The sequence below is a fragment of the Arachis ipaensis genome, chromosome B4, assembly GCF_059453495.1.
Source record: "Arachis ipaensis isolate K30076 ecotype BB chromosome B4, ASM5945349v1, whole genome shotgun sequence".
Taxonomy (NCBI): Eukaryota; Viridiplantae; Streptophyta; class Magnoliopsida; order Fabales; family Fabaceae; genus Arachis; species Arachis ipaensis.
In genome coordinates, this window is record NC_142439.1 from 2,092,256 (window position 1) to 2,113,654 (window position 21,399).

At 30.1% G+C, this 21,399-nt stretch overlaps 2 protein-coding genes and 1 pseudogene across 2 annotated transcripts; 1 reads left to right on the forward strand and 2 right to left on the reverse strand.

Annotated features, from left to right (window-relative positions):
- The first annotated feature begins 2,447 nt into the window (after nucleotides 1–2,447).
- Nucleotides 2,448–2,686, forward strand: LOC107637495 (uncharacterized). The gene has a single exon (XM_016340903.3). It carries the CDS (start codon nucleotides 2,477–2,479, stop codon nucleotides 2,684–2,686), a length of 210 nt encoding a protein of 69 aa, XP_016196389.1. The 5' UTR covers nucleotides 2,448–2,476.
- Nucleotides 2,687–12,688: 10,002 nt separating this feature from the next.
- Nucleotides 12,689–14,744, reverse strand: LOC148566446 (uncharacterized). The gene is made up of 2 exons (XM_088483026.1): nucleotides 13,372–14,744; nucleotides 12,689–13,280 (listed from the first exon to the last, which is right to left on the reverse strand). The coding sequence occupies exons 1-2, from the start codon at nucleotides 13,725–13,727 to the stop codon at nucleotides 12,689–12,691; spliced, it is 948 nt and encodes a 315-aa protein (XP_088339152.1). The 5' UTR covers nucleotides 13,728–14,744.
- LOC110270819 (uncharacterized) lies at nucleotides 13,874–20,753 on the reverse strand (annotated as a pseudogene).
- Nucleotides 20,754–21,399: the final 646 nt, after the last annotated feature.

The following is a 21,399-nucleotide window of genomic DNA, read 5'->3' on the forward strand; positions in this document are numbered from 1 at the left end:
TATTATAACATATAAATAGAATATTATTATAAAAAATAAAAATTTTACTAACCAAACTTTGGTCTCAAAGTTTAGATTCAAATATCATTACCCGATTTACTTCTAATAATATGGTTGAATTAATTGAGGCATTGAAGTTTAATTTGAACCCAAAACATTTACACTAGGTTTAATTTGTGAACTGAATAAGATGAATAGTGTGTTATCTCAATATTAAAAGTGTGATACATCTGTATTATTGATACAAAAAGAATATCTAGTATTTATAGTCCTATGTTAGTGAAAATAAGCAAGTTATATTTATTAATATGAGAATTATTTAGATAAAAACATCTAAAATATTTTTTAAGATATTTTTTATTAAATAAAATTTAATATATATAATTCATTAAATCGATTATACATGTTTAATTTTAATTATTAAAAATTTTTTAAAAAAATATTTTAGATATTTTTATGTAAATAACTCCTTATTAATACAGCCTAACCTTTTTCCTTACAGCTGTTCTTCTCAATATCCTATTTTGATGTTTATCAAAATTTGCAATATGTGACAAATTTAGTGCTTTTTTCTTTTTTTAATTTTACTTTTCATATTTAGACTTTTGTTTATATATTTGTTCACTAATATCTATTTGATAGTTACATACTATATTCATTCCATGAGATTTAACTAATACGAGAAATAATTTTAGAATCATAAAAAGAAAAACGAAAAAATTAAAATACTCCATTTTCTCCCAATTATACTCTCTCCAATAGTTGCATTGTCATGCATGTCACAAGTTCCTAATAACCATAATAATAATAATAACAACGATGATAACAAAATGAATTTTACTAAAAAGACAATGAAAAATTTTGACAATGTGAATAATGAACTGATTATTAAGCTCAATAGAAATGAAAAAGTGAACACCACTCCACAAATTATCCTAAATTCAAAAACTCCCATCCAATTATTTTACAAAAACAACAATCCAAACTCTAATTACAAATTGTTTTCACTCCCAAATCATTTTTCTTCTCCAGACAGTAACTACCCTCCGACATTCTTCACTGACCATCCAACCCTCAGCGGCGTTCAGCTTCGGCCCCAGTCCACCAGCCTCTCTCGCGTGTGTCTGTCTCGGTCGCCGGCAGCCAACAGGTTGGACGGATGTCTCCTTCCCGCCGCGGGTCTTTGAGTCATCCGCCGGCAGCCCGCGTCGAGGCAGGCCTTCCTCGTTTTGGTCGCGCGTCCCTAGTGCCTAGCTCGCCGCTCTCTCTCATGCCGATGTGCAGTCTGTGGGTCGCGTCCTGCCATCACTGCCCTAGCTTCCCAGTCCGTCGCACTCGTGACAAAAAAACAACCATATACGTAACCAATAATAATAACCATCCGACTACGTATAGAGATGAACATTCGACTTTTACGAACAAAAAATAATCATCAAATTACTCACTAAAATAACCATCTGTCTCCTGTATATCGCGGATGAAGATGCTGGGACGATGAAATCCGCCAGGAGAGCTACACGGCCGGCGTGTAGGGGGCTGCGTGAATGATGCAACGTGCGCGAAGGGGTGCTCGGACGTTCGTGGTGGGCAAGGCGGCGTCGACTGGTGTACCTAGCAGCGATGGATCAGCGAGATGGAAAGAGAATGAGAGAGAAGAAGGCTCCAAAACACTAACTTCACATGTGGAGAGAGAGAAATAAGTAACTGTCCTTATCTAATTTTTTTAATTCAAAATAAAGAATTATTAAAAATTAATTATCATATGATTTTAATCTTTTTTTTCATTCTATTGTTCACATTATTCACTAATTAAATTTATTATCTCCCTATACTTTCTCTAACGAAATTTTTTACTTTTATCTTTTTAACTAATATTTTTAGGATATACTTTAGCTAACCAAAATAGCAATAAGTAGTGATGACTATAAATTCCTTGCTTCAAAGTGACATATATAAGTGGTGGTGAAAGCTCAAGAACATGGTTAATACACTCAAGCAAGTTATTCTTAATCCAAATCTAAATCAAGCATACACACACACGTGCATGCACCAGTGAATCCACAGTAGCTTAATCTTCTAAGTCTCATCCAACTTGCCCAAAATACTATTTTATTTAGAACAAATTATTGCAAGTTATTCGAATAAAATTATTTCTCTTTATTTATTCAGTTGATATTAATTTTTTTTAACAGAAATTAGTGTTATATTCGTGCAACACGTCGAGTGTTATAATATATATTCATTCTTTATTTATTTTCATATATATTAAACATGCAATTTATCAATTCATATATTAATAATAATAATAATAGTGTAAAGTTCTATATGTATGTCCGATCCTAATTAAATTAAGCTAAGATAATTGAGAACCAAAAATTAATTAAAGATCTCTATATAAATAGTGTGATTGGGGTGTGCTAATCAAAACACGAAACATAGGAATTGAATTTGAGGAAGCTAAGATAATTAATTAAGAATGTTGAACTGGGGACCAGTGCTAGTGTCGGTGGTGCTGTTTGTGTTATTAACACCAGGGTTGTTGTTTCAGGTGCCTGGGAGATCAAGGTGTGTTGAATTTGGTAACTTTCAAACAAGTGCTGCTTCCATTCTCATTCACTCTCTTCTCTTCTTTGGTCTCGTTTGTGTTTTCCTCATTGCCATTAGAGTTCATCTCTACACCGGCTGAAAATTATTGGCTATTTTTATTTCATTATTTGGGAGGAATTCATTTTATGGTTTAATTACTCTACTGGTCCTATAGTTTCAGAAAATTTTCAATTAGGTTCCTATACATTTTTTTTTTTAATTGAGTCCTTACACCAATTTTTTTTTTTAATTGGTCCCTACACTTTTTTTCCTTTTATTTAGGTCCCTGTACCAATTCTTTTTTTTAGTTGGATCCCTATAAAATTAAGCCAATTACTACTAAGAAGGATTTAATTGAAAAAAAAATTTGGTGCAGGGATCCAATTAAAAAAAAATATAGGGACCTAATTAAAAATTTCATGAAACTATAGGAATCAAGAGAGTAATTAAACCTCATTTTATTTCCGACCATATAATTGTGGTTATTGGTTTAATGTTGCTTTCTTTTTAATATTATTAAGTGTTTGTTCTTGTTTTTTTCCGGGGTTTAATTTGAGTTTAGTCTAGTGAATTACCATGTATTTGGTTTTCTTATTTGGAGAGTGAATGTATTAATTTAGTAGTAATTAATTATTATTATTATTATTATTATTATTATTATTATTATTATTATTATTATTATTATTATTATTGTGTGGATGGACTTTCGAGGTATAGTTCGTCTTTTGCGCTGTTATAATACGCTTTTTTTTAATGTAATGAGAATAACTCGGATATTAAAGAACATAATGGGTACCTGTAAAAGACATTTCGACGCTCAAGTCAGTAAGTGTTTAAAAGGTATAAGAATTCTATGATTATAGAATGTTACATGAAATAAAATTTATCATATGGTCTCCTTTGAGATATAAAAATTGGTGCCTTTATAAGTATATGGTTGATGAATAGAGTTGATGTTATGACTGTTGTTCATTAAGTCAGAATAATGGTTATTAAGATCGTCCGTTACAAACTTAGAATAAAGGCAAATAAAGTCGAATTATGACTCATAATGTATAATAAAGACTAAGTTATAAAGTAACCGGATGAATTATTGATATTTTTGTTTTTTCAATGTCCAGATTAATTTCAACATTGTTGTAACATACGTTCATTCTTGAGATATAGATCTTCCATTTCTTGTAATTATTTTCTTACGCTTATTATTAGGCTCCGTTTATGCCTTTTTTTTTTTTTTTTCTTATCTCATAATTAAATTATTGATATTAGAATCTGATTAATAGAAATTAGACTAATCCGATTTGAACCGATTAAAGTCTAAAAAAAAAAACAACTAAACATTCAGTTAATTGGGCAAAGGGTTTAACTGTTTAAGTGTGAATTCCTACCACGCTTTAATTTTCCCCCCCTACTGATTGATATATATAGTTTCAATTAGTAATTATTATTGAATCATGCATAACTGATTAATTGTACATTTGAATAAAAATACTATACCATTCTGTTGGTTAGTTTTACTAAATTTACAATTAGATTTTTATATATTTTTTTAATTGAGTCTTACATGATTTTTAATTTTTTTAGTTAGGTCTTTGTTAATGTAAAAGATCGATATTATAATTAACGGAATATTTCTTTACAAATTGAAGGTACCTACAATTAAGAACCTAATTAGATTTTTGACCACATGTTTTTTAGAAAGAATATTTTATTAATTTTAATATTTTTAACATAAAAAGAACTTAATTACAAAATTAGAAACAATGTAAGGACTTAATTAAAAAAATATAAAAATATAGAGATCTAATTATAAATTTGATAAAATTACAAAGACTAAAAAAATAATTAAAAACAAAAATAAATGTATTTGATGTCAAGCTAAAGAAATAACAAAAATAAACAAAAATAAATTTGTCAACAAAACTCTTATTTATTTATTTTTTTAAATATTGAGGCAAGCTAATAAAGACATATTAACACTTTTTTAAGAATAATTATTTTTATGTTTACAACAAATCGCATTAAAATTTAATTTCTAAAAGATGTTTTGAGAATAGATAGTTGACCTTAATTATTTTTATTGCATTTTAAGAATTTTTTTATCGTTAACAAAAATAGTTTTTTTTTATGAGTGTTTTCAAAAATGGGAAGCGGTTTGTGGAGTTTACCCTTTGAATAAGCAATGAGACATTACTGTCACGAAAATCTAAAATTACATATAAATAATTTTGGAAGATTTTCAAGTGTACCGTCATACTGGTGTATCAATGATTTTTAACCGTTGATCTTAATTATATATATTATATATATTTTTTATAATTAAGATCAACGGTTAAAAATAACTGAAACACCAATATGACAGTACACTTAAAAATTTTTCAATAATTTTAGGGCCTGACACACAGTCTTATCAGCATTAAAATGTAATGAAATAAAATTAGGAAGGGAAGAAGAATAGATAAAAAATTATGAGTAACCCATTAGTGTTGGGTTTTATTTAGCCACTTATTATTTTTCTTTTAGTAAAACTTTAAAATTGGTTTCCAAATTAAACTTGTTTCATGTGATTATTCCTTTAATTTGTAATATTTGTTATTGTAAATTTTGGCAGTTTAAAATAAGAACTAAAATGTCCCTTTTTATGAGTTTAGAAGCTAATTTGTCTCAATTTAAAAATTTGCGAAGAGTGATCATATATTACATTAAAAAAGATTGGTAAAAACTCAGGTGCAGTCGACTTCACGTGAAGTTGATAATTGAGAGTCGTTAGATAATTTGTGAAGTTGATAGTTGAGAGCCGTTAGATAAAAATTTAGTCAAATTAGTTAAATTATCTAACGATTCTCAATTATCAACTTCACGTAAAATCAACTGCACCTGAATTTCCACCAAAAAGATTAACAATGACGATGCATTTAAATAATTTAAAGGGCATAGTACTCACAAATCATTTTATTTAATCAATATACATTGTTGAGGAATTTAATTTATCACTAACCCTATATGATAATAATAATTTATTATTATTCATCTTTTATCAACATCTGAAAGGCATGAAATATAAATATAGAATAACCATTGTGTGGAAAATTAATAAACGACTCATTGTGGAACTCAAATAATGCTCATCAATATTAACCTAACATTTATTCATTGTCAACTATGTTTCAGTAATTAACTAATTATTAATTCAACAAGATGAAACAAATCTAATCTCATAAGTAAAATTAGTTTTAGTGAAAGGTCATTTCATAGTTTTAAAATAATAAGTTGCATAATGGTTATTTTAGTATATCACCAACAAATGTGACATGGCCACAAATAAAAACAAAGGGTAAAATCGTCCACAATTTTTGAATATGTCGACAAAAATACTTCACTTTTCGTAACGATAAAAATATTTTTAAAATATTATAAAATATGATAAAAATATTTTTAAAATACAATAAAAATAATTTAAAAATATTATCTTTTATAAGTAACAAATAATTTTTATATTTCACAAATTATTTATATATATATTTAATCTAATATTTTATAAAAATATTTAAATATTTATTCAAAAAGTACATACAAAAAATCAGATTTAACCAAATTGTAAAATCTCTAAATTTTTTTTTATCTTTTTAAAATATTCTTTATCATTGACAAAAACAAATTGAAAAAGAATCTATTTAATATAAATTTGTTAAATTTTAAAGATAAAAATATTTTATTTATTAATTATACTTAAAAAAATCACATCAAAATCTAATATTTAAACCACTTTTTAAGAATATATATAATGCTGGATATTTTGTGACGTTTTATAAAATTTATCCGTGGGATTAATACCTATTAAATAAGCTTAATTTTCATCCTTGCATCGCTTTTTATTGATTTTATGAATGCAAACCATTATTTGCAAAAAATTTATCGATGAATGGAATACTCATGGATAATGATTTACTTAGGTGGCCGGTAAATGTTCGAAACCTATTTGCGAGTCCCCTCTCTCTTTCCATCCTAAGCTTCTCACCTTTATATAACCATTAAATAATCAAATTCCTCTTTCAAAAATTATTCATTTGTTAAATTAGTCTTTAATTTTTTAATTAAATTTATTTTTTAAAAATTTTAAATTAGTCACATTAATCTTTTTATCATTTTTATTGATGATGACATCAGAATTTATTGATATAACATATTAAGTAGTAATATACAGTACACACCTGTCAGTCTTAATTGAATAATAACACGATAAATTTAAGAAATTAGATCAATCAACTCCAAATAAATTAATAAATTTTAATGTCTTAAGGCGCTCCTTAATTTGAGATTGATTTGATCTAATTTCATAAATTTATCATATTAGCACTGTTGAAAATAAGTAGTATGACCATAATCTAATCAATTACGTGTCAAATAATTTGTTATTGTTATTATATTAAAATGTTAATATAATAAGGTCCTTGATTAAATTTAGATATTTATCATTGTGATAGTGATCATAATATTGAGAGATAAATTTTTTATAATTTAATCTAAATTATTCTTGGTCATAGGATTATTAAAAAGGACATTAATAATCCAGAAAGATCAATATATATATAATGGTCTTCATTGGAAGAAGATTAATAGATCTCATTTATTAAATTATATATATAGATGGTGCATATAGATATATATGACCATTGAACTAACTCACTCTGAGAATTCCTAATGGTTATAATTACCGTATATTTGTCAATAGAATATTCTCAAGATGAACATAGTAATAGAGTTTTCTTTGACCTGTGACTATCATAGTAATTAACAATGTAGTTATTATACTTTGATTCTGGACACCTAATATCCTATGATGCTAGTTGAATGGATATTGAGTATGATTTAAATACTTGTAGAATTAATGATTAGTCAATAAAAAACTAATTAGAATTGTCACATATAGTGTATAGTGTGATTAGTGCGGTATCACTTAATATATTACATCAACAAATTTTAATGTTATAACCAATAAAAATGACGAAAGAACTAATATAACTATTTTAAAAGGATAAATTTGATTTAAAAATCTTTCAAGAGGAGCAACGAATTTTGTCATTTTTAGCCTTTATATAAGTGTGGGTGTTGAAAGAATAAGGAATGATTGATGGTAATGGGATGTTGGTGGAGTCCAGTAGTGGTAGGTGTGGTACTTTTTGTGTTACTAAGTCCGGGCTTGATTTTTCAATTACCAGCAGGGAATGCCAAACTCTTCCAACTTTTCAACATGCAAACTAGTTTACTATCCATCATACTTCATGCAATCATTTTCTTTGCCATTTTTTCCCTTTATTCTTTTTTTTCTTTTTATTGCTTTGCATGTCCACCGCAAAATGTTGATCAAGTAAGAGTTGTTTAATTTATACAAACTCAACTTCTCATATAATTCATCAATTCAAACACACACACACATTCTCTTTCTCTCATGTTTGAAACCGCTGCTAAAAATTTAGCCGCACGCTATCTTCTAGCGGGTTATCAATCGTTGTTATCTGTCTGGCAACGGTTGAAAACTGTTGCTAATCGACTATATAACCGCTGCTATTTGTCAGATGTGGTATAGTAGGTGATTTTCTTTCTTTCTTTCTTTTTTTTCATTGTTCATTTAAATATCTCAACACTTTGGTAACAAATCCAATATCAACACAATTTATTTTCTAACGAACCAATTGATGACCAAATAATGTTGAAACCCTACTTTTTACCCTTTCACATTATTGTTTCATTTAGAATTGTTCTTATTCTTGTGTGTGTGTGTGTGTTTTTTTTTTTTTTCACTCTTTTGATTTGTGAAGTTCCTTGATGATCATCATGTGTGACTTCTAAACTGACCAAACATGTTAGTCAACGAAATAAAGCTCAAAGAAGTGAAAATAAATAGTTATAACAAGAGACTTAAAGACGAGAAAATTAAATCATAGCTATGGTGGATGTTATCTCTTCTTAAGACTATAACATGAATTTTGTAATAAATAGGATTTCTATTATAAGGAATGAATATTGTTTTTGTGCAATGGGTTTCGAGGTATAGCTTGTTCTATAAACTATAAAGTAAACTTTTTATTTGTCAAATTTTATGTATTGTTTGGATACTTTAAAGAACACAATAAAAGAGATATTTGACAAAAACACTCCAACACTCAAATTAGCTCAAATTAGTATGTACTCTCATGAAGATTAAAATATAATTGAAAATTTACACGTACTTTTTTTGTCTTCTCATCGGTTATTTTTTAATTAGTTACAATTGTATTAATGATATAAAAATAAAAATTTAACGTTATCATGATCAAACATGAATATATATATATATATATATATATCGGTAGTTACAACCGAATTATATCGAATACAGTGAATCATATCCTCCAAGGTCAAAATATTTTGTTTTTAGAGAAAATATTTCATTAATGTAATGAAATGATATGAACGGTCCACTAGGGATTACACACAAGAGCAAATTTAAAAAAGATTCAACAAGAACTACGATGTAATTGAATAAGTAATTTTCCTAATTTCTCAGTAGAAGTTCCGTTCTCTCTCTGGCGAAGAATTTCATGCTCAGTTCATCTTCTTCATCTTTTCTGCATGAATCGGTGAACCACTTCAACACATATTCCAGATGTCTTCCATTCTTTATTGAAGATTAATTCATTCTTTATTTTCTAGATCTGCCAGCACAAGTTTGTTGCCAACTTTATATCACTTAAATAATTGTGGTTTCTATGTCTAATTGCTTGTATGAAAATATCATATTTTATTTGAAAATATCATGTGAAAAAAATTTTATTTATTTGAAAATCTTATTAATTATTTTGATAAATGTAGTGGTAAGATGAAAAATTATTGCGATTATCTAGGCATTGATAACCATTGCCATTAAAACATATAAAAATAAAATGAATGAACTCCTTGATTTGATTAAAATAATTTGGAGGAAGTTTAAATGTTTAAAATAATTTGGTTATGAAGAATGGTTTGCTCTTAATTTTTGAAGAGCTATATAAATATGTTTTGTTGGTGTATAATTCTACGTTTTTAGCTCTTTCGTTATGTTTATTTCTTATACTCCTTATTTTATATATATATATGTGTATGTATACTTGCATTGTTTTCATTTGTTATCTTTTTAAAACAATAATATGTCTACATACAATCAATAATAAAGAAGAACGCTTAGAATTGACCTTTAACTATAAAATATTTTTTTTTAGTAGTTTAGTTTTTATTTTTCTTTTGAGAGATTAAGAGAAATAGATTATTTCATTTAATTTATTATTTAAGAGAATAATTATTTCATTAATTATTTCATTTAATTTATTATGATATTAGATGATTAAGAGATTAAGATTTATTGACAAAATGATACTTTTCTCCTTCTATTTTCAAAATGTATACTCTACTCTACTACAAAATTAATATACCATATATTTTAGTCTATTCAATTAAAATATTTTTTAATATTATTATAATATTACGAAGAAGAAAAATATATATTTTATAAATAAAAAAAAGAGAAATAGCCTTTACACAAACCCTAACTATGCTGATTTTATAAATTGTTTATGGTTACATACGACAAAAGGGTGAAGCATTATTTTTTGTTCCAACTTCCAAACATATTTAAGTTCATTCAAGATTGCATTTATGATTGTACAGCTTTAGTGATCAGTATTCAATAGGCTGGACCAAACACCATGGTTGACTGCCTCCTAAAATATGTTGACCAAACCATTGGAAGTTCTCACTTTGGAGATTTTAGTGGGAACAATAATGGAAACTGTACTTGAAAGATTTTGTCATTAATAAAAAGGGTTATTTAATATTTATAGGGTAAAAATTCGATTCGATTTTTGTCTATTTTTTTTTGGAAAATAAGACCATTTTCACTAAAAAAAACTTTAATTTTAATTTTTTTTTATTTAAAAATAATACCATTTTTTTTAAAAAAAATTTGTCAAATAATAATAAAAATTAATTTTATAAAAATTGTATTTGTAATATATAGAGTTTTAAATTTTCACAAACTATTAATAAATTTATTTTTAAAAAAATATCACTGATGATTAAGTGGAGAAAGATCATGACAAAAAGTGATGTCACATAAAAAAAAGTAATTACAGTACAAAGACTTTAAAAAAAAAAAATAACATCGAATAAAAAATAAAAGAGAATGGTGATGTTGATAGTATTTGTATTGGCGTTAATGATGATAGAAGAGATAATGATGATAATGATGTATCACAACACAATAAAAATAGTAGAGATAGAAGTTATAATAATAGGGATGAAGAATGTGATAGTAATAGTAGCGATAGTTGATTTTACTATTGAAATATTTTTTGAAGAGTTTAAAACACTACAAATAATAAATAAAACTTTTTATATACACTAATTTTCATTAATATTTAATAAATTTTTAAATAAAAAGAATCATATTATCTCAAAATAGTAAGATTAGGATTCAAGTGTTTTTTTTTTTACAAAAATTGTGTTGTTATTAATAAAAATAAACAGAAACTGAATTAGATGTTTACTTTTTTTATAGAGAGAAAACAAATTTAAGCCCAAAATTTTTATTTGTCCTAAGCTCATATTTGTTCTTTTTTTTTTTTTACTATGAAAATTGCTACAAGTAGTGAAGTTTTACTCTTTGTTCAATAAATAATCTAGCCTATTGAAAGAATCTAATTTATTGGCTATAAAATATTATATATTCACTCGCATTTTAATTAGTTTTAATTTTTTTTCAATTGTGATAATTGATAATTTAAATGAATTTTTCTTTTTATTTAAGTAAAATTGATTTGATAACCAATGAATAAATTATTATTTTAGTCTCTCAGATTCACGTAATTATTTATTTTGGTCTTTAAAATTTAAAATTTTTCATAGTAGTCCCTTATATTCAGGTTCGGGCACCAATTTGGCCTCTCGACCCTTTCGGTGATGAATCAACAAGCAGAGTGTTAAAGTGGAAAAATCTTGTCACGTTAGACGCTCTAATAATTAAGTGCATGACAACATTTGATTTTGGACCGTATTTGATCCCTGGAATCCTATCTTGTTCCGCGTCGTCCTTCTCCCCTCGCTTCCCATTTCTACTTCATTCTCTGTAGAACCCTAATTTTTTTTACTTCATAATTAACAATCTGTTCTTTCAAATCCTCAATTTCACTTCTACAACTCGTAGCATCCAAAATCCTAAGCTTATTAACATACAAATTCCTCAATTCAACAAATTACAAATCTTCTCACTCTCAAATTCATAGAATAAAAAAAGCAAAGAGTCTTATCCTAAGCACATCATGATTTTTGTCTATAAACAACCTAGCCTTCTTTAATTACTTCTGTAAGAACTCAATCTATTTTCTAACATCCTTACTCAATCCAATATCCCTATTTGGGAAAACATCCAAAAGAGTTGAAATTTTTTTATTTAAATAATGAAAATGGTTAGAAATCAAATAGTTCTAAAGCAAAAGTCACAACTTATAAGATTGAGCACAATAATTAAGAAGAATTTTAGACCGATAGAAAAGTAGGTACAACTCCTTGAGGTAGAGTACGACAATAGGGGAAAGACACTTTGCCTGAAGAATTGCTAAGGTACTCAAATAGATTTTGGGTTATCTCTTAGTCGTAGAGTGAAGACAACGTCCTTCCTCTGCTAGTTGCTGGAGGGAGAAGGCACTCCTTCAGACGGCAACAACCCACCTTTCTCTACGGTGGTGGCTCATGGCTGCTATGTTTGGTATGAGAAATTAGGGGACACCTATGAAGCACAGACACGGACACGGACACGGGACACGACACGACACGCGACACGGCGACACGCGAATTTTAAAAAGTTGTCGGACACGGGGACACGCATATACTAATAATATAATATATTTAAATAGAGATATGTCTTAATAGAGATATTTTTAAAAACAATCATATGATATGCATTTTTCCTAAAGTGTATAGGTATTCAAAAGATAAAATTCTAAACTCCTATGTCTTAATAGAGATAGTAAGAATTTTGTACATCACATGTACACAAAAAAAAAAGTTATCTAAAGTCATTATTTCTCCATCATATATGGTTGATATCTTCATCATTAGAAAAAGTCACTCTTTCCAACTCCGGTTCATCAAGAGAAAGGTGAGCAACTTCAGGAACACCATTTTCTTCATCAATTGGTGAAAAAGCATCTCCAGCAATATCCCACATCATAGTTTCTCCTTTATTATATTGTGGAGTTTTTCTTGAAAGAAGACGAAGATTAGTGTGGACAAATACTAAATTTTCTGCACGTTTAGGCTTCAACTTGTTTCTTTTTAGGGAATGGATAAAAGAATATGTGCTCCAATTCCTTTCACAACAAGAAGATGAAGATGGTTGCCCTAGTAGCCTAAGAGCAATTGGTTGAAGAAATTTTGCTTTACTACCATGAATTAGCCACCAAGACTTTGCATCAACTATGCCTCTATCATTCAAAGAGTCATAATCATCAAAGACACCTCTACCATCAGAAAAGCTTGCAAATTCAATGTTTACCTTTCTCCTCTCTTCTTCATTAGGAAAATACCTCTTCAAGCATTTAACTCTCTCATTAGTGATCTCAATATCTTGATGAGGAGAAACTCGTGTAAGATCTTCTCTCAACCATTGGTGGCTATAATACCTATATAATTAGTGTTTAATCATAAATTAATAATGATTCAATTATCTTTACTTATAAATAAAAGTTATAAACAATAAATGTAAAAAGTTACCTTGGATTCAATGAATGTGCTAAACAATGAAGAGGTGTGCTACTTTTTGTCCATCTTTGAACTAATATTGAGTGCACAACATCGTAGAAGGACGATGACTCTTGTTCATCTTTTCTTTCATAGAGATATATAGCACTTTTTACTTTCTTGATCATTGAATCCCACATCTCATGGACCAAATGAAGAGTAGGTGCATCTGTGTCTGTACTTCTTAAAACATCATAAATAGGATTTGTGAAAGCAAGAATATAATCAATTTTTTGCCACCAATTTTTACTCAAAATCTTTTCTGTAACAACCTCAGCTCTGCCAATATTATCTTCCTTGTATGAAGACCACTTCTCACTTATAACCATCTATTTGAGGCCTTGCTTTAACAACCTAAATCTTTTGAGCATCACAATAGTAGAAGCAAATCGAGTAGGAGCAACATTAAGCAACTTCAATGTATTAAATTCATTGAAAATAGATAACCTCATATGATGATTAACAATAAAATTTTTTATAAAAGAAGCATCGTCAGCAATTTGAGTAATCCATGAGCATTCTTGATAGACAAAATTATTCTTCTCTGTATTCTTAGCTGCACAAATGTCCTTTAAAGCAAGGTTGAGAGTATGAACAACACAAGGAGTCCAAAAAACAGATGGAAATTCAGCTTCAATCAATAAACTAGCCGCTTTACAAACCGGCGCATTATTAGTCACAATCTGCACTACATTTGAGAGACCGACTTCTCTTATCACGTCTCTTATTTGCTTTGCAACATAATCCTTGTCTTTGATCTCATCTGAACAATCTACAGCTTTCAGAAACATAGGCCCACTTTTAGTTACAGCCATAAAATTAAGAATAGGCCTCCTTTGGGGATCACTCCATCCATCACTTACAATGCTCACTCCCTTTCCACTCCATGAATTCTTAGTAGGTTCTAACATTCTCTCCACATGTTGCTTCTCTTTCTCAAGCAAAGTTGTCCTCAATTTATTATATCCAGGAGGAATATAACCATCAATATAATTATTGGCAGCATAAGAAAAAACTTTGACAAAATACGGATTTTTTGCTAGATGAAAAGGTAATCCAGATGAAAAAAATATTCTAGCAATATATAAATCTAGAGTTTCCCTTGCATTCACATTAAAAGCTTTCTCTAAAGGTCCAGTCGCTCTTCTTTTTCTTGAATCAAGTTCACTTGCATTAGATAAGGGTGGAAGAGGAATTGACTTAGCCTTTTTACTTTCATGCAACAATGTACTTTCACTATCAAGTTTTTTAAGTTCTTCAAGCTTTGTTGATGTAACTTTTGCACAAAATCTAATTCCTTTTCCTGAAATCTTCAATAAATGTGCTCTTACTCTAGTATAAGAACCACTGAATAAAACCTTGCAAAATTTACATTGAAATTCAAGATTTTCGCCCCCTTCAATTTTATCTTTCTTTGTTACAAATTTTCATAAAGGCTTATCAACACTTTCTTCAAAATTATTTTGAACACTCTCTGAACTCATCTCTCACAATCCTACAATAATTTAAGAACCAAAATTATTTTTTTACAATTCAATTTCTTGAGCAAAACAGAACCAAAAAAAGCATAAAGAGAAAACAAAACCAAGAAAAATTATTATATAATACTAAACATTTGTGTAAGTAAGCTGAGTTCATTCCCAGCTATATTGTTTAATGTTTACTAAAAAAGAAACAGATAAAAACATATTATAAGAGGTGCGAATTGCCAAGGACCACAACAAAACCTTAACAAATAATCCTTCAATATGAACATGATTACTAAGAAGAGAAAGATAACCTAAAGTTATGAATCAGGATTAGCATTAGAACCATGATATATATAATAACAGCATATACATAAATGCATATAGAACAAATTATAGACAAATTGCTATCTAGAGTCTAGACATTTTTACACTAAAACTCAAAATAAAATAAATTTATTTCTAGGAATCTAACAAGTCACTGCCTTATTCCTCTTCATATACATAAGTGCTGAATACTGGCCCCATCGGTCCCTTAGCCTCTGAACTAGAGCCACCACCACCGTAACTCTTGCTCCACTTCTCACTATTGAAGAAATTAAACCAGCCACGTCACTTCTATGATCTTCAGATCCTAACTCCTAACCCATCAGGAAGTGAGACTAGCTCCACTTCTAAGTTCTAAACCATCAAGACTCAAGAGTAACCTTACCATCAATCCAGTTTTTTTTCTCTTGTCTTTCTTCTATCAGTTCTGTGTCTTTCTATTTTCTAGTTTCTAATCTTCTCATAGCAGCAGTAAAAAATTATGAAAGAAGTATCTAATAATACCTAATTCCAGAAGCACAAAACAAAATAAAATAAAACCAAACCAAGAAGATGCACAGAACAAAATAGAAATCCAAAATCAAATGAAAACACAAAACTAACAAAACAAATCAGAACCAAAGAGAAGCACTGAGGCCAGAAAAAAAATAGAAATACAGAACCAGAAAATTGATTGATAGAAAAATAAATATTCTCCCTTACTTGAAATGGAGGATGCAGAAGAGCACAGCGGAAGAGCACGAGAGCAGGGCAACGGTCACGGTAGAAGTGGCGACCGGGGAGGTGGTGAACACAGCAGAGAGAACTGGAGCAATGACGACAACAAGTGGTGGCTGGAGAAGCAGTGATCAGCAGCGAACAGCGATGACATGCACCGCAGAAGAAGTGGCGACAGTGAAGAGGAGATGCTGAGATTAAGAGTGAGTGGGTATGGAGAGAGATGATGAACATCCACGGCGGTGACGACCGGAGGTGGCGGCGATGGCTGGAGGTGGCGGTAGACTGAGGTGAGGAGATGGTGAGTGGGTGTGGAGCCACGGAGCCAGAGACGGATTTGGGGGTGGAGGTGAAAGGTTTTTAACTTTTGTTAAAGTGAAGGGTGAAGTGAAACTGATGAGAAGAGCTTTTCAAAATGTCATTGGACCGTGTCGGGCCGTGTCCGGCTGATTTTTTTGTTTTTTTGGACAGGACACGGGAGACACGCATGTCGGACGAGTGTCTCCGTGCGTCGTGTCTGAAATGTGTCCGATACGCCGACACGACAATTAAACAAAGTGTCCGTACTTCATAGGAGGACACACTCTGTTGGTACGAGGGATTAGGGACACACTCTTGATATGTTTCAGATTAGAATTACAAGGAAGAAAAATTAGATTATATCAAATAAATTTTAAAAACATTCTAGCCATATTTAAAAATTTCATAATTACTGTTAAATCCATATAGGATCATATTTAGAATTATTAATTTGTGTACATAACAAAATTTAAAATGAATATACTTATTAAAAATAGACCCAAGTTGCACGAAGCTTCCACGTATATATATATATATATATATATATATATATATATAATTTTTAATTAATTCTTTTATAAATAAAAGATAAGTTATTCTTTATAATTTGTTTAACGGTTATTAGAGGAATTTAACTGTTACCATAATAAATACTAACCATCTATTCACTTTAATTTTAAAAATCAAATCATTCCATCCTAATAAAACTATTTTTATAAATTACAAGAGATTTTTAAAAAGTCTTAATTTTTTTTCCAAACCACTTAATGTATTAATTGATTCCAAGGCAAAAAAAAGTTCAAAAACTAAAAAGAACGTATAAAAAAAATAAAAAACAGAACGAGAAGATTAGAGTATAGATAATTTATCTAAAATCTAATTGCAACTTATTATATGTTCTATTGAAGTAAAAACCAAGCAACTCTTTTACCAAATTCCAATAACATTTAATCGTTTTTTTTTTTTGTCATATATCACAACACTACACAATAATTTCTCAAATCTATTTTAAATAAATCTATGGTAGGCTCAATTTGTTTTTCTCGTTCCTTTGCATGCATTCATGTTTATTTTTGTTTAGTTATTGCTGGAACCAACCCCACTACCATTGACGAATCTTAGATTTATACCCATTTGACATGGAATAAACTAATAAGTCACACATTAAACAACTACTTAATTAATTTTGAATAGCAATTCAACTAGTGTTAACCATGATAATACAATAGATTTTTGTCAATAATCAACAAATATATCATAGGTGTTAACTTACCTTTATTTATAAGAGAATTAGTTAGAAATCACTATATATATATATATATATAGAGGGTCATCTTTTTCATTTTATTTACCTATGAATAAAAAATTTAAAAAAATTGGTCCGCACTTTCGCATTCTATATATATAAGTCAAGAAAATGGGTTGATGCATTTCAAAAATTCTCTTTCTTTTTCTCTCGGTCACTAAATTTTCTTGTTATTTAAATCATTTTTTATTAGTAATAATATAGATTCAATTATAATTAATTTTGTAGTTGGAGTACATATAAAATATAATCACCTAATAAATATTTTTTAGATTAATTACTTTATGTACTTCTTATGTACTCTTATTATAAAATTAATTATAAGTGAACATACATTATATTCAAATGTTTGTACTGTAAAGTATAAAGTTTGTTTGTTAATTTACTATTCATACACTCAATTTTTTTTTGTCTCATGTTCGTTATGCTGTAAAATTTACTGCCATTCATATCCTAAATCCTCTCTAGCGTCACTCACTACTTATAAGCATATAATGGAAGTTATTGTAGTCTTGTGGATGCTAGAGGAGTTGGCGCAAGAGCTAGCAGAGGAGGTGTAGGAGCTGTTGCGGTGCAGTAGCTGTTATTGGTCTGGAGGTGTAGGTGTAGAAGGCCACGTTCAAGTCCAGCTATTTTATGATTGTACAACAATATATGTACGTGCAAGAGAGGAGGAAGAGCAGTGTCATTGCTTCGCAGATTTGAAAATCAAGAAGGGTCATGCCTGAGAGCATTATCTTATACAGATGTGTTTGTTATTTAGATGATTTTTTATTAATAATGATGTAGGCTCAACTAAAAATAATTTTGTTTCAAGAGTACATAAAGAATACATAACTTATAACTAAGGTGTAGGCTTTATATACTCCTTATGTACATAAACATAAAGAACACTATTTAAAATCTACAATGGTATACCAATTTCAAGAAATGAATAATTGACAAAATTTATCAATCATAACAAAACTAAGTTCTCAAAAAAATTTTAATTGAACACAGAAACACAGCATAACAGAACACAGAATACATAACATAACAGTAAAGAATAAACAAAATAGTACATTACAAGAATATATGAATAATACCGACCTTAGTTGGTTAAAAAAAAACGACGCGTCAAAAGAGCCCCAGATTCAAACTAGTTAAAATCTTTTTAAAACCAAATCACAGCCCACAAAATGAAAAACAACTATCTGGAAACATGCTAAAATAACCATTTAAATAGTTTTAACTAAAGGACAACAACAGTCAACTAATCTACGTGTCATTACATGCAAAGGTCCACACAGCGAGCGAAAACTACTACGCTATTTAAACCAAACTTTTGCAAACCTTTCTGCGCTAAAATTATTTTAATATCAGACATCTAGAACAATAGCTTGTTATGCACGTTCCGGCAAATTGAAATTGTAACAATTGATTTCTTCACTTTGAAAAATCAAACAACAAAACAAGATTCATCGCATGTAATTCCAGTAATAATAGAAACAATTATAATAACAAAAAAAAAATTCTTCTCACTCACCTCCGGTTGTTTAACAACGACACCTGCGACGGAAAACACGGGGGCAACCACACTGAGTGCTGCCGGCGTCGGAAGAGGTGCGCGCTGGAGGGTGAAACGGGGGGTCTAGTCGCGCCGAAGGTGGGTGAGACTCGGTGGTTTGGAACGACGCTGAGGAAGGGTGAGCCGCGGTGTTCTGGTACGGCACTGAGGGTGGGTGACCCGGGGTGTTCCGGTACGGTCTTGTTGCAGGGTGAGCCACGGGTGTCCGGTGACGGAGGGCGAGCTGCGGGAGACACGCGAGGGAGGCTAGGCGCGAGAGAGGCTCGGCGCTGATGCCAGGTTCCAGACCACGCGGCGGGAGACGGTTCAATGTTCAGCTTTGAATGTGAAGGGTTTTGTGGGTAAGATTACGGTAAGTGAAAAAATGGGGATTGGAAAAAATTATGATTAGGGATTAAGTGGTGGTGGTTATCACAAAAATAAACAGCACTTTTGGAATTAGGATAAATATGGATAATTTTGATTTTTAATTCATATTGAGCCAAATAAATAGCCCATTGTACACGTTGTATAGATACCCTATTGGCTCCCTAGCGAGATTCTAACCATAATTAAGCAACTGGAGAACCTGCAAAAGTTGTCTCCCTTAAAACAAGTGTTTTCTGTGTATGTGTAGAAGTTGTCTTTTGTATCTGATCACGGGTCATTTTTTTTGCCCCTTATCAATAAGTTTCTATATGTGTAGAAATTTTCATCAATTTACACCATAACAAAATCCTTTTTTTATCCATATAATCATTCTCACTATCAAATGAACTTGAACAAGGAGACTCATATTGAAGCGATCTCCATACTAGTATCAAATTGTATAATTTCTCACTATACCATGACTTAGAAAATCAAATTCTACTTACTCATGAGATTTTCTAAGGCAATTATTTCATTTAAAACATGAACAAAATAGCTCTTTAACACGTATCCTATATTACAAAATAGCTCTATTCTTAGTTTGCATCCAATACTTGTCCATTGAATATATGACAAGTTTAATATACCTAGAAGTAACATTAACTAACTCGTTGATAAACATAACCATAAGGTACTAAAAAAACTCAACATATTTATAATTGTAACGACCCAACTCCTGGCACGTCGTAACCAATGCTAGGCGCTATTATTCAACTTATCTTATAATATCTAGACTACATATGTTAAGTATATACATATAAGCCTGTATCACTTATTGAGATCGTGTGTTAGCCAGATATAAGAGATAAGTTTAAGTAATTAAAAATACACAGCATACATATCTAAATGCAAGAAATATCATGTACTGCCCGTAGGCTCAAATTTCAAGCATCATAATAGAGTTTGACATAATACGTTGACTGCTTGTTTATGTATACCAGACTTATATACAGACTTATATATATATGATAACTGTGTATGTACGAAAGATATTAGTCCGTTAAAAATCTATACAAGGTGAAGACAAAAGACTACTAAACTATTGATAGATGATAATTGGAAGAACTCGTCCAGTGGTGCAAGAAGTCAATCAGACACACCTGTGATAATTGGGGACTGTTATCTCGGAGGCATCCCCCCAAGGGTTTTTGAACAGCTCTGCTACAGAAGAGGTTGGTGGGGCTGCAGGCATCGGTACATCAGGAATTGCTTGCCAGTACTCTGGCTGATGAAGCATCAGAGACTTTGGCTTGTGTTCTGCCATGTGCGGAGGATACAAAGGAAAATGATAATGGGTTTCCGCTTGGATGAAGCTCGGATAGCGGAAAATCGTAATGTATGTTCGGGCCAAACTCTAAGCTAAGAATACAATTTGCGAAGGGTCGGTTCGAGAGGTAGTAGGTAAGGGTATGTGGACCACCCTAGATTATTGTGTCTCCCGTCACTAGATCCACATACTGTCCGAACGCTGGGTACTCAAAGAAGATTACGCCTGTTCCCATCTACAAAACGTGAAAAATTAGGAGGTGAGAACCTAAAGTTTCCAACAGGATACTAAGCAGGAAAACTAAGGAGTTTTGCAGCCTAAGTTTAGGAATTCCCGTAGTTACGTCAATAAGTCGCGCAAACAAGTACAAGCACAATTATATAGCAAAATAACAATCACAAGTACAAGTATGTAGTCACAAATACAGAGAAATGTATCAGCCAAGTATGATGCATGACTGGTCTTATGTATGCCATAAGCTCATGCGTCGGTTGACTACTCGCAACCCGATGTTACCCAACCCTAAGTTCGAATATGGTTAGTCCACTGTGTACAGTCATGGACAGGTGCCTCATGAATTTCAATAAACCGTATAGAATCGCGACACTAAAAGAAATGACTCAAAGATGTGCTCATAGCAAGT